This window comes from Mustela nivalis, assembly GCF_964662115.1.
Source record: "Mustela nivalis genome assembly, chromosome: 19".
NCBI lineage: Eukaryota > Metazoa > Chordata > Mammalia > Carnivora > Mustelidae > Mustela > Mustela nivalis.
Genome location: NC_139038.1, coordinates 1,805,306 through 1,827,989, shown reverse-complemented (window position 1 = coordinate 1,827,989; position 22,684 = coordinate 1,805,306). Strand labels below are relative to the sequence as shown.

General features: G+C 58.0%; 2 protein-coding genes and 1 long non-coding RNA gene across 18 annotated transcripts in view; 1 reads left to right on the top strand and 2 right to left on the bottom strand.

The window, feature by feature from the left end:
* AMZ1 (archaelysin family metallopeptidase 1) overlaps positions 1–1,912 on the bottom strand; it is a 30,286-nt gene extending 28,374 nt beyond the window's left edge. The window contains exon 1 of the mRNA XM_082714229.1: positions 1,542–1,912. The gene's annotated coding sequence lies outside the window, so the exon portion shown is untranslated. The remainder of the gene's footprint in view (positions 1–1,541) is intronic.
* Positions 1,913–1,985: 73 nt separating this feature from the next.
* LOC309854735 lies at positions 1,986–4,483 on the top strand. The gene is made up of 2 exons (XR_014306394.1): positions 1,986–2,287; positions 3,430–4,483. It is a non-coding gene; the product is annotated as an uncharacterized lncRNA (long non-coding RNA).
* Positions 4,484–6,935: 2,452 nt separating this feature from the next.
* Positions 6,936–21,144, bottom strand: BRAT1 (BRCA1 associated ATM activator 1). Of its 16 annotated transcripts, none has more exons than XM_082714158.1 (14): positions 20,859–21,144; positions 20,044–20,187; positions 15,677–15,831; positions 13,246–13,393; positions 12,428–12,800; positions 12,052–12,171; positions 10,979–11,070; positions 10,170–10,288; positions 9,908–10,094; positions 9,632–9,705; positions 8,669–8,771; positions 8,466–8,564; positions 8,134–8,309; positions 6,936–7,841 (listed from the first exon to the last, which is right to left on the bottom strand). In XM_082714158.1, exons 2-14 carry the CDS (start codon positions 20,168–20,170, stop codon positions 7,143–7,145), a joined length of 2,472 nt encoding a protein of 823 aa, XP_082570284.1. In that variant the 5' UTR covers positions 20,171–20,187; positions 20,859–21,144; the 3' UTR covers positions 6,936–7,142. The 16 variants fall into 16 exon arrangements, with proteins under 16 accessions (XP_082570284.1, XP_082570296.1, XP_082570294.1 ...); XM_082714170.1 differs by having other exon boundaries at positions 6,936–7,838; XM_082714168.1 differs by having other exon boundaries at positions 13,246–13,390; positions 20,859–21,116.
* Between the last annotated feature and the right edge of the window lie 1,540 nt (positions 21,145–22,684).

The window sequence follows — 22,684 nt, the reverse complement described above, 5'->3', positions numbered from 1 at the left end:
CCTGGGAGGGCCACCTTCGAGCTCGGATCAATATCCCTTTGAGCCAGTTCACAAAGTCCTTGAGCCCCCAGAGAGCAGCCAGGCACCAAGGGGCCACCCCAACACACCACACAAGGAGGGCCCTCCCCATGGGCTCGGCCAAGCCTGAGGGGGCAGTGGGGGTCCAGGAGGGCTGCTCTGGCTAACGTCCCCTCCACCTGTGTCTGCCTCCCTCTGGGGCATCCCCTTGCCTCTCCTGGTTTGGGGAGGTCAGGGGACCAGAGAGAGTCCCCCCACTCTTCTCAGAGACTCAGAGACACTGGGTGGTCAGGAGGCTGGGACACCCTCTCTGGGGGAGGCAGCCCCGTGTCCTGGGGACATCAGTCCCCGTCAGGGTCACCTGGACTCCAGAAGTGGCTCACTTGGGCCCTAGGGACCACAGTCCCTGCTCTGGGCTCCAGCAGCCGCTGGCGTAACAGCTCCATCCCGAGGGCCCAGCTGAGGCTGCACAGGCCCAGCACTGGAGGAGGAGCTCAGTCAGGGAAGGTGGCAGGGGAGGGGTCCTGAGTGGGGCCAGACACTACTGGGCTGCAGGGGTTCAGTAAGCTGGTGTCATGGCGTCTCCCACCAGCCAGAGCAGGGAGGGCAGCCGGAATGAGGTGTACAGCTGCATGGCCCCCTTTCCCGGTAAGGCCGTGAGCCCCCCCGCAGCCACATCCACACCCCGGCCCCGGAGCTACAGCGGCTGGGAGTGGGTGCCAAGGACACGGGCGCGCTCCCTGAGTGTCAGGAAGTCCCACCTGGAGCCGGGGTCTCCCAGACGGGCCTGCTGGGTGCAGTGCACACCCGCCCCACTAGGAGGGCCGGAGCAGCAGGAGCTGGAGCCCCAGGCAGCGGTGGGGTCCGGCCAGTCCGAGCCCCAAGCTCTGAGCCTGTTCTGGGAGCTCCTGGTGGGGCAGCTCCGGGGCCATGATCACCCCACCTTCAGGGGCACACCCAAGCCTCCCCCCATGTCCTCTCCCCACAGCATCTCCCAACCCAGGAGACGCTCCCTCATCCCCACGGTCACCGGGGAGCCTCTGGTCAACTCCCAGGGGATCTCCTGACCGGCCCTAGCCCCAGCCAGACTGCCCAACCTCACCTGGGGGATGGCCCAGGCCTCCCCGCAGCCCCCTCTAGGCCACGTGCCCCACAGAGGCCTCTGAAGAAGTCCCCTTGCTCTCGAAGTCCAGGCTTCCCCCTGGAGCCCCTCGGCCCGCCATGTCCCACACGTGCTCTGTGTGTCCCAGACGCTACCCTCTTTCTGCCTCTGGGGTCCCTCTGCCTAGAAGGCATCCCGCAGCCCTCACCTGGGGTTCCCAAACTGGGACGGAGCCCGTCCCCGTGCAGGTGCCCTCCCCGCCTGCTCCAGGCTGCCTCCTTCCCTCCCAGCCCACGTCCAGGCCCTTGCAGGGCAGCACCTTCCACTGGGAGCCCCCAGGCCCCCCTTGGCAGGGCGACGCCCACTCCACCAGAGCCCGAGCGCGACTTCTTCCCAGGAGCCCTCCTCACACGCGCCTCACCTGGTTCAGTGGTGGTCCTCGGCGCGGAATGGCGCGCTGTGGGCTGGGACGCCCAGGCCACCTCTGTCGCGCTCCCGTCCGTGTCCTACGAAGCACTCAGACCAGGCGGGTGCGCGGCCGAGCCTTGTGGCCCATCAGCCCCGCCCCTGCACATGGCCGGTCCGCACGTGGCACGCCCAGCGCACGGGCTCGGACACACCAGCCTCCATCCGCACACGTGCACAGGGCACGCCCGGCCGCGCCCACCTGCGGGCAGCTTCGCCCGAGCCCTCACTGCCCTCCCCCCACACACAGGTCACACACGCGCTGCCGGGCTGCCGCTCGCTCATGCCATCCCCGCCACCCTCACTGCAACAGGCGCCCAAGCTGCTGTTTGCCGCCTCTGCCTGCTGGCGTGTTTGCCAAGCAGTTTCCATGGCGACACATCTTGGCTCTGACGGGAACAGACGAGTGCAGGGAAGACTGTCTCCACAGAGGGGACGAGGCTCAAGGTCTCTGCCCTCAGGCTCCCAGGCAGGCAAGGGGGGGTGTGGTTCGCTGTGGAGACAGCCCCCCCAAACCCTGAACCAGGCTTGCACACAGATTTTCCTCTTGCTACATACTGCGGGCTGACTTTGGTCACTCAGTCCTTCAACAAATCTCCCATGCAGCACCTGGGCATGGGCCTGGCTCCCAAAGGACTTGGTGTGGTGTCCTGAGGCTGGACTATTGTTCCCACTGGCCCGCTGAAGACGCATCCCAGGCAGGTGAGCAGCTCTGGGAGCACCAAGGCCCAGTCTCCCCCTACCCTCTGGAGGCCAGCTCAAGGGGGCAAGGGTTCAGGGCTCCCCCTCTGTGGAAGATCAACCCCAAAGCCACCCCAATTCTCCAGCCCTCCCTGAATCACCCGTGTGCCCTTTGCAGAAACTCCTGTCGGGAGGTGGAGCCCATATCCCACCTTGAATCTGAGCCTGTCTCGTGACATGGTTGTGCCAGTAAGGGTGACGGACGAGACACTGTGGCAGTGCGGAGCTCAGGTCCCCGGGGAGGTGTGTGCCTGGCCCTGCTCTCTGTGAGCTGGAGGGATCACATGAGAGCAAGCCCGGGCTGGCCTGCTGGAAGGTTCCAGAGCACAGGGGGCCTGGGCCATTCCCGTTGAGACCACCTGGGAACAGTTAGCCCCCAGCCAACTCACTGGCGGAGCCCAGATGCAGGAGAGCAAGCCTAGAGAAGCAGCAATGCTTGGGGGGCACCCCCCAGGCCCTTTAGACACAATCAAACGTTATCGTTCCAAGTCACTGGCTAGAGAGCTTGTTACACAGCAGGAGCTAACTGATACACCCCTTCCCCAGGGCCCCAACCAGCAGTTGCCAATCTCCCACAGTCAGCACATGGTGAGAGCCCTAAATGCCCCCCACCCCCAGGCTGCTAAGGACCAGCCCAGAGTGTGTGGGCAGGACCCAGACCTACCAGGGGCCAGCCCGCTGCCTCCCAGGAGCCCACGGCACACAGAGGAAGGCTTTATTCCTCCCAGCTCCCAGGTGGAAGAGAGTGGAGGACATGCCTGAGGCCATGGCCACAGGATCCGGCTGGATCAGAGCTTTCATTCTCTGAGTTTTCCTCTCCAAGGGCCCACGACCCGTGACTCCCACAGTGGGGTCAGAGGGCAGAAGTCAGAGCCAGTTCTCGCTCTAAACTTGAAAACCTGACGACTGCGCTCTTCGGGTGGGGATGGGTCAGAATCACACCTGCCCCCCGATCCTGCTGGGAACCCCAGGGAGCTGCACCCACAGTGACCTCAGACCCAGGGCCATGGTACGTGGGTAGGGCTCCCAGGTTCGAGCTGTGAGTGTGGGTTGGGGGCGGTCCCCACTGAGCTCCTCCCTAGAAAATTTCCCCTTCACCCTAGGCCTCCAGGTGTTGGAGAACCAGGGACGAGCACACGGTTAGCGGCCAACAACGGGTGGAAACGAGGAGCCACAGGCAGGCACGGAGACAGACTTGGATCCTGGGATTGTCCCACCTTGTGGCAGATCCCAGCTGGCTGGCCCAGTCACTCTCCCCCCACCGCCATGCTCCCCAGAGTGCGGCGCTGTTGGGCATGACCACGGGACTGAAGCCGGGCCAGGGAACATGCGTGGGGACGTGGACCTTCCACGCCCAGCCCACGAAGCCACTCCTGTTTGATCCTTCATGTTCCTCTCTCTTTTCTGAATGCCTGGCAGGACCCAAACCCACAGGAGCCTTAGGAGCTGTGGGCTGGTCATAAGGCACCAGAACAGAGGGGCCTGGGTCCCTTTTCACCATCGGGAGGAAAGCCGCCGAGAACAGAAACGCTCTGTGGGCAGCAAGGGAACCTGTATTTCAGCCGTGCCCCCTTAAGGTGCGGGATAAGCCGCTAGTGTCACTACGACTAGTGTAGGTAGACCCAGGCCATAAAACAATGGAGCTTGCTGTGTTCAAAGACAAAAAGGCAAGCTTGAAAGTACCAGCACACAGCAGAAGCTCTATGAAGTGATGACAGATTTTCCAAAAAGCACAGAGAGAACGGAACACAGAGAAATCAAAAAAGACAGGATATGCGAAGGGAAAAGTGAGATCACAGGTATTTACTGGCGTTCTAGGCAAAGTGAGAGATAATACGGAGCAGGGACAACATCCAAAACGGCAGGTGAGAATTTGCCAGAACTAATGGAAGAAAATCTAGATTCAAGAATCCCAGTGAATCCCAAGAATTAAAACAAAACAAAACAAAAAACAACAACAACAACAAAAACCCCTCACCTACATGATAGTAAAATTGCAGAAAACCAAAGACAAGGAGACAAGTGCTAAGAGAAGTCACAGAGAAAAGACAGCAGTGAGATGGACAGGGAGCTCTCGGCCGTGGCAGCAGGAGACGGGGACTGTGGAACGTGCTCAGTGGACTGCCACGTGCTGGCAGAAAACAGTTGTCTGCTTAGAGTCTTGGTGTCAGTGTACCCTCAGAAGGACAGGCACAGGATGACATCTTAGGACTAAGCGAGACAGGGATGGTCATCACCCGCCTCTCCTGCAGTGCTGGCTGTCCATGCAGGCTCCTGGGCCCCCCGCAGACCACCTGCTGAAGCTGAAAAGGAGAGGCCCAGAGATCTAGCCACCGCCCATGACTCCCGTAGTCTCCTGTGGGTGATTCTCCAGGGGAATAAGGCAGGGCTCTGTGAGAGATCGTGCAGGACAGCCTGACGGGCGCCTGGCCCAAAAGGCCTTGTGTGCAGCCTGCTGGAAATGGGGAGCCATGGCCGGTTCTGGGCAGGGAAGGGACAATGGCCAGGTTTAGACAGCTCACTCTGCAGCCAGAGAGAACAGATTGGAGGGAGGGAAGGCCAGTGGAAGGAGACCCGTGAGGAAGTGGCTGCAGGAACCCACAGAGAGGCAGCAGACACAGGGAAGTGTTAGGATGTGTACGGTGTCCTCTCCCTGTCCCAGGGCAGCTGACCCCGTGGGCGGGGACATGCAGGTCCAGGGCTCAGAGAGAAGCCTGGGCAGAAGCGTGAGGGTGGTGTGTGAAGCCAGTGGAAGGAGGTGGGCAGAGCAGGAGAGCAGGCCAATCCATGTGACCTTGGGGACACAACAGTTAAAGAGGAAGGAGCAAGGCAAGAAACTAACACATCCACCCCTCCTCGCTGTGAGCGACACACCATGTTGTCCCCGCCGGCTCTCCGCACTCCGGGGCGGCCCACACAGAACTCAGGGGAAGCAGGGTGCCACCCAGGACACGGCAACCTGTGAGTGGCAAAGCCAGGACTTGACCCCCGTCGTGGGCAGGTGGAAAGCATTGGGCCTGCACCGTGACTGCAAAGCCTGCCCGGGACGGCTGCAGTGGCTTCCCACAGAGCAGCTGACCTTGCTGTCCGCACATCTCTCTCTCCCTCCAGAAGTCTCTGGGGCCTTCATCTGGGGGAGGACAGGGCAGCGGTTATAGATGTTTTCTCTGCATCTGAATTTTCTCCTTTAGCCTGTGGGCAGCACAGCTTACATTAGTTTTCAAAGGCTAACCCAGCCTTGCATGCCCGGGATGGGTCCCACCAGGTGGCGGCAGCAGTGGCGCTGTTTTCCTACATCATGGGATTCGAAGTGCTAGTGCTTTGACACCTGCCGCCTCTGCTCACCGCATCCAGGTTTCCTGCGCTTTCCTGGAGCCTCTGTGGAACTTGGGAGTCAGGCGATGATGCCTCACCAGACAAGCATTCTGGCGCTCCTTTCCTCCGAGTGTCTGCTAAGCTCACCAGCGCACCCATCCCGGGCCCCCTGCTCGGTTTCGGAAAGCTATGAACTACTGACTCCGTTTCCTTATCAGAAACAGGCCTACGGAAATCCTCCGTTTCTTTCTGGGTGAGTTTTGGCAGATTGTGTCTTTCAAGGGATCGACCCGTCTCATCGAGGTCAAGTCTGTGGCACGAACCCGCTCGCAGGACCCCGTTACCGTTATTCCGGGCGGGTGTCCCGTGTCTGCGGCACCTGCAGTGAGCGCCCCACTTTGATTTCGGGGGTTAGTCCCTTGCATATCCTCTCTTTTCAATTCCTCTTACTGATCTCTACAAAGGATCAGCTTTTGGCTTAGGTGATTTCCTCTACTCCTTTCCTGGTTTCAATTTCACTGATCTCGGCTCCAATTTTGACTCCTCTTTTCTTTCTGCTTTAGATTTATTCTGTTCTTTTTCTACTCATCAAAGGTAGAACCTATTGATCTGAGACGCTCATTTCCTAATCTCTGCGCTCAAGGCTGTAACCTTCCCTCTGAGCACTCTGCTTCATCCCACAAACTGCCATAAGTTGTATTTTTACTTTCTTTTCATTAAAAACGTTTCTAAATTTCTCTTGGGAGTTCTTTCTTGACCAGGCCAGCTGCTTCAGAACTCCAGGACACTTATCTGTGGGAGGCAAAGGGGATTCTCCATTTCACAGATGAGAAAATGGGTTCCTAGAGGTAGAGACGTGCCCAAGGTCCCATGACCTGGAGGCGGCAGAGCTGGCCCCGGTGTAGCCGTACAGCCCCTGGGCACCAGCCCGGGTCCCGACTCCCTGCCACGCTACCAGCAGCTCTCCCTGCCCGGCCGGCTGACACAGCAAGCTGTCAGTCACTACGAGTATATGGTGATCTTGGGGGTTCAGAGGCTGGAGGCCTGGCCTTGGTCCAACCCGGGGTCACAATCACAGGGGGCTGGAATCCAGGGCCGGACATGCTCCAGCCTGAGCTGTTGGCTGACGTCTAGGCATCCCTGGGGTACAGTGGGTCCAAGTGGAGACGCCCCAACACACACCCATGAAGCACGTGGCTGTTCAGCAGAGAAATCCTTATGCAGATATTTCTCCAAGCCCCACCAGGCCCGGAACCTACCCCCCAGGGCAGTCTAACACAGGCTAACTCAGCGGCACTGCCAAACACCATTTATTTTGGGTAAAAAATAAGCCACTTTCCTTCATCACATACATCAAGACAGACTCGTCAAACTAGCTGGTCCCACCTGGTTCCGGTCTCCCCAAAGATCCCTCACACCACCAGACTGGCCAGCGCTCTCAGGACAACAGGGTCCCAAGGCACAGGGGCGGGGGGCCTGGGCACGTCAGCCTGGGGCTGCCTCAGTAGCAGTCGGCCTCATTCTCCCCCAGGATGCCCACCGTGGCCAGCATGTCCTGCAAGAGCGACTGAGGGCTCTTCTCCACGTGGTCGCTACTCTCGGCCAATGCCCCCCGAAGGCCCTCCAGGTCCATCGACCTCAGCACGGCCAGCACGACCTCGGGCTCCAGGTCCCCCAGGGGCTGGGCCTGATCGCCCGCCCGCCACCTCTGCAGGGCGGCCTCCACGGAAGCCACGTCGGGGCTGCTCCTGGGCTCCTGCAGGCTGCTGGAGGAAGCCGTCTTGGCCCTCAGGAGGAGGAGCAGATCACAGGACTTCTGAGCCACGGGTCGGTCACAGTCAAACAAGGCACGGAAGGCGAACTCAAAGAGCCGCACTCGGCAGAGTGACTGCAGGGCCTGGGTCAGCGGGCCGGCGGGGGCTGCCACAGGCGGGGTCACGGCATAGGGACAGTGGGAGCGGGGCGGGCCCAGCGTCTGCTCCAGGAACACCAGCGCCAGCTCCAGGCCCTGGGCCCGGACCTCCCAGTCCAGATCCTGGCCGGCCACCTGGAGCACGCCGGCCACAAACTGTTCCGTGTCCCCGACCACGTCGGCATGGCTATCCCTCAGCCACTGGGTGAAGACCTGCATGACGGCCCTCCGTGGGAATCCCTCCGAGTCTGTGGACAGGATGTGCAGAAGCTCCCCGAGCAGGCTCTTCTGGAGGACAGAGCAAGAGGCAGTGGGAGGGGACAGGGGAAGGCAGGCTCCCAACGACGGGCATAGAACCCCCACCCGATGACGACCCCCGCCACCAGGTGCGGGGTGAAACCTGCTTTTCCCCTCAGCCCCCATTTGCTCGCGTATCAAGTGACAGCATGCTTGGAAGAAGAGCCAGAGATTCAGCGAACGTATGTGACAGAGCCCTGGACCCAGACTGCCCGACACTGGGCAGCCAACCCACTGGGCCCTGCGCATCAAGACAGCTCCCTGGGGACCCACCGCCTCCTACCTGCTGGCTCCCTGGGTGCTCAGGGCCGGTGGGGGGGACACACAGCCCCTGGCTGGAGAGCTGCCCCATGGCAGTCACTGCGCTGGCTCGGACGTAACTCTCAGGGTCTCGCAGGAGCTGCTCGGTGAGCCTGGGTACCTCCGAAGCGAGGAGTGCATGTCTGAAGCCGGCCTGCCCTGGGGGTCCAAGTGGCCATAGGTGGCTGTGACTAAGGCCAGAGCCTGCAGCCTCCTCCCTCGCTTCTCCAAGGGCAGCCATGGTGCTCTGCTTCCCGAAGCCGACAAGAGATAGCCAGCGGGCTGAGCCTGGGCCCCCTCCCACCCAGCACTCACCTCCCCAACGTCTGGTCATCTGGGTCAGGAACTCGAGGCCGGAGTCCCTCACCTCCCAGCAGGGGCTGCACAGACGCTTCTGCAGCACAGGGAGCAGCTCTGGGGCAGGAGGGGCCGCTCAGAGGGGCCCAGGCCAGGCCCGCCCTGCCCCCAACCGCTCACCCCGCAACGCCCTCGCTTTACCTGGGGAGGGCCCAGATTACCTCTTAGGAATAGCAGGGTGTGGGAATCCAGGTCCGAGCAGCTGGGGGTCCTGGGGGAACTCAGGAGCCACCTGAACGTGGCCTGGAAGGCCTTCTTCAGAACCTGGAGCAGGCAAAGCAGGGCTGCAGGGCCAGGGGCAATGAGGCAGCAGCTGGCCTGCCTGTCCTGGTCTGCCTATCCCGTACTCCTACCCCTGCTCTGGGACATGAGATGGGGCCCCAGGGGCAGGGAGAGGGCAACAGCGGGTTTCGTTTTTATGAGGCAGGAGCCCTGGGCAGCAGCAGAGCTGGCATTCCGGGGCCCAAGACAGGAGGAGGAGGCCGCTCCCATCAGGACGCCCCCCTCTTGCACTGGACAAATTCTGCAGGCCCCCTTTCCTCAGAAGCCCAGGAAGCCACCAAGCCTGCTGTCCCCACCTCCAACTGCCAGCCTGATGGCAGGGGGCGCTCTCACTGCACCCGCCAGAGCCCAGCCACCGTGGGCACCATGAGGACTATGTTTGCAGAAAACGCTGACAAGTAGTTTGGACCCCAAGGGCAGGGCCCGGCTGGCCGCAGTCCCCACTCTCCTGGGGAATTAATTCCCTGCTCCCCACGGCTCAGCCCGCCCAGAGCTCAGTCCTCCCCACCGCTGGGCCTGGTGTCAAACCCTGTGCCGGCGCCTGCCCCTCACTCTGAAGTGACTCTGGGGGCGTCTGCAGGGTTCAGTCAGCTAAGTGTCGGACTCTGGGTTCTGGCTCAGGTCGCGATCCCAGGGTCTTGAGACGGAGCTCCACGCTCAGCACAGGGACTGCTTGGCACTGTCTCCCCCTCCCTCTGCCCCCTCCCTGTTTTCTCTCCCAATAAATCTAGAAAAAAGAAGCCACTGGCCCTGTAGCAGACCCTGCTCTGAGAGGCCTGCAAGGTGCTCCCCACACATCTCGCCCCTCCTCCCCACCCTCCCCCTGCACCCCGTGCCTGTACCGTGGGGCTGGAGTCTGGGCTCCTGAGATATTCCAGAAGGACAGCAAACACCTGCGTCACCAACTCTGGGGGGCCTGAGACAGACATGGAGGAAGCACCCAACCTTCCCCTCCAGGGACCTCCCAAGCGTGAGAGTGCGTCAATCCGTGGAAAGCAGGGGACAGAACCCGTGGGCCGGCCGAATCCCACCCTGCCTCAGAGAGGACGCGTGGAGGATGGTGATCCCAGCACAGCAGAGCAGCAGGCAAGCGGGGCCCGTGGGGCGCTCTGGCTTACCTGTCTCCTGAGACAGCGTCCCCAGGAAATCGAGGGCCGCCCGCTGGACCCGCACACAGCCCAGCAGGAGCGCGCAGAGCTGGCGCCCCGCATCGGAGGCAGGGCTCCCAGAACCCCTGCACAGCTGCAACAGGGTCACCGCGGCCCCCAGCAGGGGCGCCTGAGGCCAGGGGCAGGGGCGCTGGGGCTGGGGGAGAGGGAGGGGTCAGCACAGGCCCCGCGTCCCGCTGCTGCCACAGACACGGGCCCAGGCTGCACTCACCAGGGGCAGCAGCAGCTCCAGGTGGGCCAGGGTCTGGCACAGAAGACCCACACAGGCTGCCTTGGAGGGCAGGAGCATGTCAGCCGTCACAGAGTCAGCCGCGGTACTGTCCAGCAGGCCTGCGGGCCCAGCCAGAGGCAGCACCCTGTCAGCGGGCCTCCCACACGCCCCTGCAGGCCTCGGGGCTACCGCTGCATGCAGGAGACCAGCACCAGAGGCTCCCAGCAGGGGACGTGCCCAGGGTGACAGGGGGTGGCCAGACCCGGGTTCTGATCCTGTCTACAGGGCTCATGAGCTGTTGAGCCCAGTCCTTCCCACAACCTGTTCCTGGGCTGGTCCTGCTGCTCAGCATACTGGTCCCTACACTCAACGCAGGGCTCCCAGGCACAAGCGGGTCCCCTTCGGGTCCCCTTCGCTGACACACCATGCAGCAGAAGCAAGACGAGTCACAACAGAGGAAGCCACCACTCTACCACCACCCTGGTCACAAACCTGGGACACATCCAGGCAACAGCTGGTGGGCCTATCGTGGGCCGGGAACTGCCATGTGGCACAGGCCCAGCTTGCTCTGGGGCCACCTCAGATACCACCCACTGGGGGTGACACTGCCCCATTCATCCCACAGCTGGGACAGGAGACAAGCAGCAGACAGGCCCAGGGCAACATCCCCTACCTAGGACCCTGCATTCTCAGTGGGAGCAGCCAGCGGGGTACCCTGTCGCCCACTGGCCTGCCCCACCACCAAGGACGAGCTCCGGACCCCAGCGGCCTGCCCTCCTGCACCTGCCCACCCTGAGGAAGCAGCATACCTGAGGGTCCGGGGCCCTGAGCCGTGGCTTGGAGGACACAGGCCAGAGGCTGGAGGAGGACAGCAAAGGCCTGCGCCCTCAGTGCCTGTGGACTAAGCACAGAGGACACGGTGAGCACCCTTCTTGGCCCTGGGCTGAGCCAGCTGTCCTGGGACATCCTCAGCAAGTCGTATCCAGACACCCTCTTGAGGAACAGCCTTCTTGCAAGCACCATGCCCAGCACTCAGGCCACTGGCACACAGGCCGCCAGCGTGGGACTCCGAGGAAGCTGCTAGAACACCTCCCCAAGCCCCAGAAACAGACCCTAAAAGGACGGGCCACACCTGCTCCAATGGACAGTGTCTGCTAAGGGCCAGGGGGACAGGAGGCTCAGCTCCCAGGAGCATTCCTGGGGCTTCATCTCCTGTGTCTTGGGCTCAGGGTCAGGTGGAAGGCTAAGCCAGCACAGAATTCTCCCTCCAAGCTGGCTGCCTGGTCCTCCCCCTTCAGACCAATTCCTCTCCCTGAACATCTGGAGAGCTGGGGCCCAGAGCCAGGCTATACTGTCCTCCCAGGCCCTGTGGCGACCTTCACCTGCAACATGGGCCAACGTGACCACCGCTCATCTGTCCAGAATCCTGGAAAGACTCCCTCTTTCTTTTGGACCCCTGCCTCCTTCCCTCTCCCTGTGGGAGGCTCTCTAGCCACTCCTGCCTACCCAGGGCCCCTAGAACCCACACCAGCAATGTGTACAGCATGCTAAGGCCACTGGGGAGGGGCTCAGAGGGCAGCTGAGCAAGCAGATCCTGGACACAAATCTAGCCCTGCTCTGACCAGAGCAGCCCAAGACTCTGTTTCATCTCTGGGGAACCTATAAAGCTTTTGTTTGAAAATGTTCTTCTGTCTCTACAACATGCAGAGGCCACAGCCTCCAGCAAAGCCTTGGCAATGACCCAAGTATGGCCCAGCCACACCCTGCTGGCCGCCTCTGACCCTTCTCTGGTTTCAGGAACTCCCCAAAAGCTCCTTGACCATGGGGCCCATGCCCGAGACCTCCCTGTCTGTCCTCACACAAAATAAACCCCAATCCTTACCAGTCCTGCAGTTTCAGGATCCCTAATGCCAACAGCCCTGCTTGCGTGGGGCTCAGCTGGCTCAGAGTCTGAGCCAGAGTCTCCCACAGGCCGCAACTAGAAGAACTCAGCCCAGGAGAACTGCAGAGAAGCCCAGAAAGAAAGTCAGTTCTCAGTCCTGCCCACTGAAGCCCGCGTGCTGCCAGTACATCCAGCAGAGACAGAGTCCTTCCTAGGCATGTGGCCTTCCAGAACCCCTCCGGCATCCCCTGTCCCCTGTGTGCCTTGGCGGAGCCCACGAGTTGTGGCCCCAGGTATAAGAGGTACCCTAAGACTTCCCAAGGGAAACAGTACCCCCAATGCCTGCGCACCCCGGCTGCACCACAGAGGAACTGACCGGGCCACACTGAGAAGGAGATCCACAAGCGAGTGTGCAGCTGGCACGGGGTCCTTCTGCAGCAGAGCGGCCACAAGCGGATGCAGCTGCACCCACAGAACTTGTGTCCAAGGGTCGTGGCAGTGACTGAACGTCGTGGTCAGGACGTTCAGAGCCTGTGTGATCTGCGGGGTGGCCGTGGAGCGCAGAGACTCTTCAATGTGACCCACGATCTTCTGGGCACATGGCGGCCAATCATCAGCCTGCAGGCCAGGGGGCCCCTCGGCCGGGCCTCGCATAGACAAGCTCAGAATGTGCACCAGGAGCTGCCCAGCTGCCGAGGCCACAAACAGGCTGGAATCTCCCTGCAGGGAGAAGATGGTGTCAACGGCACCTGGGGTTGGGGACAGGGCGGGGAGAGAAGAAAATGGGGTTCAGCTGGGACAGAACCCTAGGGAGAGGGCAGATATGGTAACAGCGCCAAGTGGCTTGCTCGGCCCTGCCTCCCATCTGCTCAGCGGCCGGGCACCGGAGTGGAAGAGCTCCCAGGGCGGCTGTCCTAGACCCCTGCGAGGAGCCTTTAGATCCTATTAATTTCCAAGTCACCCCAACTGCTGGGTCTGTCCTGCAAGCTAAGGACACCGCAGTGACCTTGAGGGGCCTCCAGCCCCCCCGCTCCCCACCCATGACCCCGTATGCTCCTCACAGCAGCCCCGTGACATCACAGCCACTTCCACAGACGTGCAAACGTGGCCCAGCAAGGTGCTGTGATGTCATCAGCAGGGTTGCACGGGTGCGGCAAGGCCACCGGCCGAGGGCGGAGCAGGCAGGGGACTCACCGCAGTCCGCCAGGAAGTGCAGGGCACTGGGATGCTGCGCCAGGGAGCGCAGACCCTGGATCCAGCCGCTGCGGATGGTGGGGGCAGTCCAGGCGGCTCCCCCCAGGGGGCCTGCCTCCCCAAAGAGCCTGGGTAGCAATTCCCCCTGCTGGGAAGCAGAGAAGTAAGAGGTGACCTGGGCCTGTTTCTAGGAGAACAGCAGATCAGAGACGGTTTTGCTGTTGTTTGGGGATCAAGGCACTTCACTGGGACGTTCTCACTCGCTGCCAACACAGGCTTCTGAGAAGTGGCAGGTGACCACCAGTACCAGCCCCAGCGGCCCCGGCAAGATCACGTCTGCCCACCAGGGGACAGCTTTGGGAGGAGAACTAGGTTATAAATCAAAGTTCATCAACCCTGTCAGTTGTTTACTTCAGAAATCCTCCCCCCAAAAGAGCACCATAAGTTTCACCTCTGAAAGTCCAACTCTGACCAGGACATTGTGCTCCAGCACCCCGACGGTCTCCACGGCCTATCGAACTCCTGAGCTGGGCAGGTAAGGTCCACCAGGGCACCCACCCTCCTCCAGGTATCCCCCACTCCGGTACCCCAGCACACCTGTTGTGTTCGCCCGCCCCACTCCTCGCACCTGTTCAAATCCTTTACGACCCGGCTATGAGCCCACTGCCCTCACAAAGCTGACACCCCCCCCCCCACACTCAAGCTGGCAGTGGTTAATTCCCCCCACCCAAGCTCCACTGGCTGTGGATGCCCACAGGACTATCTCGCGTTGTCCTACATTTGCTGCCGGTGTGTGACATTCTCATTCACTGCTGAGTTTCCACACAGCATATGGGAAACCCGATGCTGCCTCTTACTGAAGGCACTGCTGGCTGGTGCAGTCATTCACTCTAAGCCTTCCTGTGCCAAACCAATGGCGGTCAGAGCCTCTGCCTGCCCGGCCACGCCCCAGGGCATCCTGTTCAGCTACGGCCTGACCCTCAAGCTATAAGGAGCCCCTCTGATCATCTCCGACTCCAGGATCTGGGACAGCGAGACCGCAGAGACAGATGCCAACTGCTCACAGACAAGAGTCTAATTCTACAGCAGCCACGGGCCCCTGAAGGGGTGCCACCACTGGTGGCTCACAGGGAAGGCACCTTGTGGGAGCCGTTGTCTTGAAGCGGGACCGTCCCAAAGTGAGGGCCCCTCGCCAGTGGGGGAGGGCGGGACACAGAGGCTCGGCCCATTGCCTAGCTTCGTCCATCTGCATGTGCCCTGCCTGGACACTGTCAAGTACAGCTGGCTGATGAGGAGCCCGTGGGGCTTAAGACATCCCAGGAGTCTGTGCAGGGGTAGCTGGGAAGGAAACAGAAGGCCACCCGGTGCTGCGGGCTCCAGAGTGGGGAGAGCAGCCTCTCCCCGCAGCTGAGAGCCCATCCCCGGCCCAGGCCCCTGGGCCCTGAGGGAGCCAGCGGCAGACTCCTGAAGGTTTAGTGTGAGCGCTGCCACTTCTGTGGGGCTCCTACGTTAGGCCTCCCCGTATCCTCATCTGCAAAATGAAGACCACTGGTCTGCTGACTGGCCACGCTGCCAGGATGAAATGAAAGGGCTTCTGCAAACCCCGAAGAGCTTCACAAACTGGAAGGCACCACAGGTGTGTGTGTGTGATCATGTGTGTCACGCGAGCACAGCCAGCACAGACTTATGCCCCAAGACACACTTCGGTGCGGCCAGAGAACACCCTGGGTCCACAGCAAGCTGCGCCTCTGGAGAACACACACAGCTGGACTGAGGAGCGCCCACGAGTGGCATCCCAAAGCTACTGAGGGGACACCTCCCTCCCCACTACTGTCTTCTCTTCAAGCAGCCACATCACAGCATGGCCTTCCTGGGGCCTTGGGCACATTGGGTCAGAGAGAGCTGATGTGCCCTCCCATGAGCTGGGGAGGCTCCGAGGTGCCCAGAGATGCCATCACAGGCCAGACAGCCTCCCATCAGGCTCCCATCAGGCCTAACCAACCCAGCTGTGCCCATGGAAGGGTGTGTAGAACTGTAAGATGCACGGCTCTGGGGGCTCTCTAAGCTCTATGCCTTAATACTACATAGAAATTCTTGTGAGTCACTCATTCATTCACCCAACAGGACCAAGTGTGAGAGCGGTGGTCTTGGTTAAGCCTTGTGACACGCACAGCCCTCCTCTCTGTCACAGGAAGAAACCAAGGCTCAGAGGGTTCATGATGTTGGGCAAGTGCACGCCGCGGGCCAAGTGTCAGAGCTGAGTCAACCCCAGCTCTGATTCCAAACATCTGACCCTTTTACCCCAACATCATTCTGGGCCAGCTTTTCAAAGAAGGATCCCCCTCAGGAATAAAAACCTGGTGCTACGAGTCACAGCACGGGGCAGCACAGGGCAAAGACGGGACACTGAGGTCGCAGGACCCAGGCTCACCTGAAGATACTGGAAGCAATCTTCCTGGGCTGCAAACACCCCCGTGAGGCGGAGTGAGAAGGACAGGACTCTGGAACTCAGGTCCTGGGGCTTCAGCACATGGCACAGCAGCTCCACGAGGCAGGGGTTCTCCTGCAACAACAGGAGACTGGACCCTGGGGGCAGGCCCAGCCAGAGAGATGGTTACCGAGACACCGTGATGCAGCTTGCCCTAAAGGACCATTCTTTGTTTTGTTTTTTTTTTAATACAGTTTATCTATTCGAGAGAGAGAGAGAGAATGCACATGCGCACACACAGCAATGAGTAGGGGGAGGAGCAGAGGGAGAGAGAATCCGAAGCAGATTCCCCTCTGAGCACACAGCATGACTGCTTGATCCATAACCCTGACATCATGATCTGAACCAAAATCAAGAGTCTGATGCTTAACCGACTGAACCACCCAAGTGCTTTAAGTTTTATTTATTTAAGTAATCTCTACACCCAAAGTGGGGCTCAAACTCGTATCCCCGAGGTCAAGAGTTGCACACTCTCCGGATGAGCCAGCCAGCCCTTCCCCTAAAGGACCATTCTTTTTTTTTTTTTTTTAAAGATTTTATTCATCCATCAGAGAGAGAGAGGGGGAGAGAGTGAGCACAGGCAGACAGAACGGCAGGCAGAGGCAGAGGGAGAAGCAGGCTCCCTGCTGAGCAAGGAGCCCGATGTGGGACTCGATCCCAGGACGCTGGGATCATGACCTGAGCCGAAGGCAGCTGCTTAACCAACTGAGCCACCCAGGCGTCCCTAAAGGACCATTCTTATGGCATTTTCCAGACCTCTATCTCTCCCACTGTTAGATTTAGCAATCCCACAGGAGAAGATATTTGCAACAACCAAAAAGGAGTCACGACCTGAACTCAATAGGAGGGTGCAAACTAGAAAGGCATCACCCCCACATCAGGTAAGGGACAGGATAGGAAACACAAGGGCCCAGCACACCAGAACAGGCCTTCTGTTGCTGCTGATTACAAACAAGAAATGCAAATTAAAGTAGGAGACCACCTTCCCCCTCAGATGGATGCTTTTTCTTACACTGAGACTACTGCTCACAAGAAGTACAATGGAACAGCCATCCTTTTCCAGACGGGCACCGGAGATGTCTGTACTCCACGATGCTGCTGTCCAAAGGCACCCAGGTGGGCCAAGGGAAATGTGGGGCGCAGGCTGGGAGGGTTTCCCTTTGAGAGGCCCTTGCAGACACAACCACCACTGACTGTGGTTCAGTGAGAAGGAAAAAGACCAGAGTGAAGAAGAGAAAGCAGGAATCCGAGAAACCAATAACCATGCGGGTGAATCTAAAAGGCATCAACTTGGGCACCTGGGTGGCTCAGTGGGTTAAAGCCTCTGCCTTCGGCTCAGGTCATGATCTCATGGTCCTGGGATCGAGCCCTGCATCGGGCTCTCTGCTCAGCGGGGAGCCTGCATCCCTTCCTCTCTCTCTGCCTACTTGTGATCTCTGTCTCTGTCAAATAAAGAAAATCTTTAAAAGGCATTAACTTTACAAACAAAACAACTTTTGATGGGTTTTAAAACAAGACAGAATCAAAATTCTAGAAAATGGTAACACGGAAGATTGTGCTGGGCTGGAGGTAAAGTGCCCTGAGATCCTCGTGTTAATGGGACGGACAGAGATTCTAGTTAACCTCTGACTTTATTTTAACTTTCGACTTTTTAAATCCAGTTTGTGTGTGAACGTAACCACTAAAGAACATAAGCGGAAGGCATAACTTCAAAACCAGAAAATGAAAAAATTTTAAAAACAAAAGTTTTATCAATCCAACGGAGGCCAGAAAAGGAGGAAAAAGGAACAAAGACAAGGCATGGGAAGTGCTAAAAAAAAAAAAATGCAAAAGAACACAGGTTCAAACAGAACATTTAGTTTGACAAATGAAGCAGATTGTCTATTAAAGAGTTGCTCTTATTAAAATGAGGACAATCCAGGGGCGCCTGGGTGGCTCAGTGGGTTAAGCCTCTGCCTTCAGCTCAGGTCATGATCTCAGGGTCCTGGGATCGAGCCCCGCATCGGGCTCTCTGCTCAGGGGGCGGCCTACTTCCTCCTCTCTCTCTGCCTGCCTCTTTGCCTACTTGTGATCTCTGTCAAATAAATAAAATCTTTAAAAGAAAAAAAAAAATGAGAACAATCTAGCCACGCAGCGTTTGCCAGAATCGGGGAAGCAGGATGACACTTCCGGGGAGGGCTGGGGGCACAGTGGTCAGGGCACGGCGGCAGCAAGAGGAACGGCGACAAACTGGACATGAAAGCAGAAAAGTGTGATGGGTGCCTTCGGGAGAACGTCGCTATTCAAAGGTGGAACCGCCTGCACCTGCAAGGACCTAAGCTAGCTTCGAGATCCGTACAGGAAAACACAGAACGGAATTTCAGAGAAAAACTGTTGAATCCACTATCTCAGGGTAGGGTTTTCCCACCTCAAAAACAATCCAGCAAAGTGACGAGCAAGAACACAGTGGGCCTGCGCCACGGACAGCCGAATAAAGAGCCATCCTGTGGAGCGCCAAGGCGGACAGAGCCCAGGCCAGCCGGGGGAGAGGTGAACTGCGGACGCACCCCGCTTCCTAGAAGGGGGGGACCGGGGCTGCAGAATCACACTGTGCCAATGCTCGTACCGCCCTGGGTGTGAACTCACTGAAAACCAACCATCTGTACACTATGCGTCAGGTCCGTGGTATGTGAATTACATCTCCGAGAAACCTGTCTGAAAGGAATTTTTAAAATCTGACGACAAACTAGGCCACAGCTGAGGACTCTACAAATACAAGAAGCGCAGTAGCTCTGACGTCTACAGAGCATCTGTGGAAAATTGTCTGTGGGCTCCACCATGATAAAAACCCTGATGGGTACAGAGAAATCAAAATAGGCGTGTTTTCCAAGTCCAATGAAACAAGTTAGAAGTCAAGGATAAGAAGACTGAAGAAAACCCCTCACTGTGAATCTAAAAGATACCCTTTCAAATCCCTTGTGCGTGAGGGAAGAATACCCACCACGATAGTACAATATACCCGAAGACAAACGACAGAAGCCCCTTGCAGTAAAACGTGCAGGACTAAGCTTCCAAAGACGTATGCAGCCCTTCGTGCGTGTATTAAAAAGGAGATACTGAGATGCTCAACTCCAAAGAGGGGGAAAGAGCAGGATACACCAAATGAAGAGGAGAAATTATTGACACGGGCTCTGTCCTAAGGCCACTGCCAGCTAAAAGATCAACCATGAAGAGATCAACAGTCGACATGAAAAGATTTCCACAGGAAGAAAGCCGAGTTATTTATAATAAGAAGCATCAGAAACACAAACACCTAATGAGAGGGCTGTGGTTATATAAAATACGGTCCAATCACACAACGAATGAACAAAGTTGATAAAATCAACACGTTCTACACAGAAAACTCCCACTGTAACGGTAACAGAGAAAGAGCAAGACACGATGTTATGTTTATGGTGTGACTTCATTTTTATAAGAAAAACGCAGCTTTGGGGCACCTGGGTGACTCAGTGGGTTAAAACCTGTGCCTTCTGCTAGGGTTGTGATCTCAGGGTCCTGGCACTGCTCAGTGGGGAGCCTTGCTTCCCCACCCTTCTCTCTGCCTGCCTCTCTGCCTACCTGTGATCTCTGTCAAATAAATAAAAATTGGGCACCTGAGTGGCTCAGTGGGTTAAGCCACTGCCTTCGGCTCAGGTCATGATCTCAGGGTCCCGGGATCGAGTCCCGCATCAGGCTCTCTGCTCAGCTGGGAGCCTGCTTCCCTCTCTCTCTCTGCCTGCCTCTCCATCTACTTGTTACCTCTCTCTCTGTCTCTCTCTCTGTTAAATAAAAAATAAATCTTTTAAAAATAAATAAATAAATAAATAAAAATCTTTAAAAAAAGGATAAAGATAAAAGAAAAACAGCTTTATGATGTGTTAGGAAAAGGGACTGAGAAGAAATTAAAAAGTTGATGGTGGTTTAATTTTCCTCTTTACTCCTTTGTGTTGTTCAAGTTTCATCTAAAGAATACGTATTAGTTTCAAAATAACAAAAAGTGGTTTCTTGAAATAAACAAGTAAATGCAACAGTAACAACAAAGTTAAGTTCCTTTTGCAGTTACCTAGTGTGAACTGAACAAGAGGGGGCCTGAATCAGGGCTGGGAGAAGATCAGAACCTCAAGATATAACTGTCCCCTGCTCATTCCCTCAGGTTTCAACTTGATGTGTCCCCAATTGGCCAGAGGGGCTCTCTAGGATGTGAAGGAAGGGAAACAGAGGGTCACCTCTTCCCCAGCACAGGCACCCTCTGGTCTCCAGGAGACAGTCAACAGCAGCACCCTCCCCCTTACCAGCTTCAGCTATGGTTTTAAACCAGTCCAGCAGCTTCTCCAAACAGGTGTCATCTACCATGGGCTGCCTGGGGTCTGCCAGAACCGCACAGAGAGCTGGGAGGAGTTGGGAGCACTCTGGGTCCATGGTGAGGCTGGAGAGTCCTGCAAAGAAAACGTCAGAGCCAGGTCCCACCCACGCTAGCCATAGGCAGCCCCTGTGTCTCCTTGGGCCAGGCGCTGAAGACCGTCGCCCTCTGAGGGAGCTGCCAGGAGATGTGAAACCTCAGCCTCGGTGGCGCTGGTCAGGAGCAGGGAAGGCCCTGAGTTCCGGCCTCCCAAGCTGGAAAGGGACCTTAGGGAGTTCGGGGCCTGCCAACCTTGGACAGCGCGTGAGCCAGTTAGGGGTGTGTGCGCGCGTTCTGGTACCAGCCACGCTCACGGGTTACAGCGTCTCTCTCGGGGTCGGGGCGTCTGCATCCGACACCCCCCGCAGCCAGCAGCGCGGGGAGGCGGAGGTGCTCTGTCCACAGTCAGTCCCTCCCGGGCCGGGAAGTGCACCTGCGAGTCCTGCCGCGAAGGGGCCGGGAGCCCCTCAGTCCTGCGGTCAGGGCGCGCTCTCTCGGGAGGCTGGGGGTGGGCAGGGGCTCGGTCGCAGTCCGTCCTCGGTGATGCTAGTTCCTTGACGAGGGAGGGACCCTCGCTGAGGGAGCCGCCGCGGCCCGGCCGGCCGACGGGCCCAGAGGGGGCACGAGACCCGGACCCCTAGTCCCCGGTCCGGACTCCACCCGGGCAGCCGGCTAGACCGCCACCGCTCCCGCGGCCCCGCGGCTCACCTGCTCCGCGTCCCTCGGCCGCCGCAGGCACCGCCCCGGACCGTGCCACTTGCCCGGTCTGGCGGGAGCGCGCAAAAGGACAGCTGGCCACGGGAGACCCTCAAAGTCCCCGGAAGGCCACTCTGGGAGCCGCGGGAGCCCACACTTGGAGAACGAGCTCAAACTGAGTAGCGCTGAGCCAGGCCGGCGCCGCACCGGTGGGCTCCACCGGTCAGCCTCACAGGGACGCCGATGGTACGTGCGGAGGATCCAGGGGGCATTGCGCGCGGAAGGCGGGGCTTTTTCTGGAGGAAGGGGTGGGGCCAAGGCCGGAAAAGGCGTGGTCTCGCCTCCCGGGAACCTAGAGTCCGCTCTAGGGGCAGGTGGGAGGGTTGCAAGATGGGAAAGGGACTTCCCCACCTTCAAGGCGAAGTCACTGGTCCTTTGGCCTCAAAACTGGATCCTCAGGGCCCATTAGCTGCGTGCCAGACTACTCAAAGCCAGTGGACAAAAACAAGCCTCATCTTGGGGTGCCTGGGTGGCTCAGTGGGTTAAGCCTCTGACTCTTGATCTCAGCTCAGGTCTTGATCTTAGGGTCGTGAGATCAAGCCCCACCTCTGGCTCCGACAACAACAGCAACAGAACAAGCCTCATCTTCCCACAGTGTCAGTGTTTCAGTGAAATTTCTAGGGAAACACCAGGTACATATTACATATAGAAAGCAGAATTCCTAGGGGTACTAAACTAAAAAAAAAAGAACTTAAAAAAACATGGACTTTGATGGGTAAGCACACCAGACAACCCATCCCCTTAGAACTACATGGGTGAGAAGGTTTTGACTGCACAGTTATCTTTCCTGAATTGTGATCCCTCATTTTAAAACTGGGGATACTAATATTTGCGTGATTGAACAGTTGTGGGGGAAAAACATCTTTCAGCAGCACTGTGCTAAGTGCTTCACTTAACATAAATCCAGGTGATTCTGTGCCAACTCTAGGAGGGTGGGTACTATTACCATCCTCACAGGTGAGTAACCTGAAGGGTAGAGAGGCTAACTCCCAACTAGTGGGCTGACACAGTCTGGATCTGAACCCAGGCAGTCGGGCTCCAAAGTTAAATACTATATTATACAGGTCCACCATTTCGTACCTGAAACTTTTGAGGACACGTGGATCAGAACACATAACTATTCACACTTCAGGGAAGTTACTGGTATATACACACTGTATGTAAGATTACAATCCCAGCAGTATCTCCTGCCTTAATCCAATGTGTTAAAAGCCCCCCCCACCCACACACACACCGTGAGATGCATTAATATACACTCCAAGTGGAATACATAAGCAACTCAAACTTTTTTCGGCATGGAGTTGAGGTCAGAACAGGTTTTGCCAACAAAAAAATTTTGAAAGGCTTTTTAGAAGTTTTAGGAATTCAGAAGAGCAGATAAAAAGTCGTGGACGTGTACTCTCTCTCTAACTAAACAAGGGAAAGTAAGTGAAGCAACACAAAGAGAAGAGCAAGGGGATTGTAGAGCCCCAGGAGCTGAACAAGAGGTACACCTGCATAGGCAGTTTAGGTAGCAAAAGCTCTTGTCCCCTTTGTGGGAAATACCTGGAGGAAATAGATGGGAGTCGTTAAGATAACCAGCTCAGTTTCTCCTGCTGGTGGGGCGACAGCCTCTGAACCATCTTGTGGCTTACCCCTTTGTTGTGCAGGTGAGGACGCAGAGGACAAGAGAGCCACGAACCTGTAGTAGGTGTTGGTACCAGAACTAGAGCAGTAATAACCTGCCAAGCATTTCTGCCACACCACACTACAGTGGTTCCTTCATTCACCCCATCAAA

Coding starts and splice junctions, on each gene's coding strand:
- BRAT1 (XM_082714158.1), bottom strand. CDS start 20,170: ATGGACCCAGAGTGCTCCCAACTCCTCCCAGCTCTCTGTGCGGTTCTG. Junction 8,565..8,668: donor CACCCTGCTATTCCTAAGAG/GTAATCTGGGCC, acceptor CTCCTGCCCCAG/AGCTGCTCCCTGTGCTGCAG. Junction 7,842..8,133: donor AGCACCCAGGGAGCCAGCAG/GTAGGAGGCGGT, acceptor TCTGTCCTCCAG/AAGAGCCTGCTCGGGGAGCT.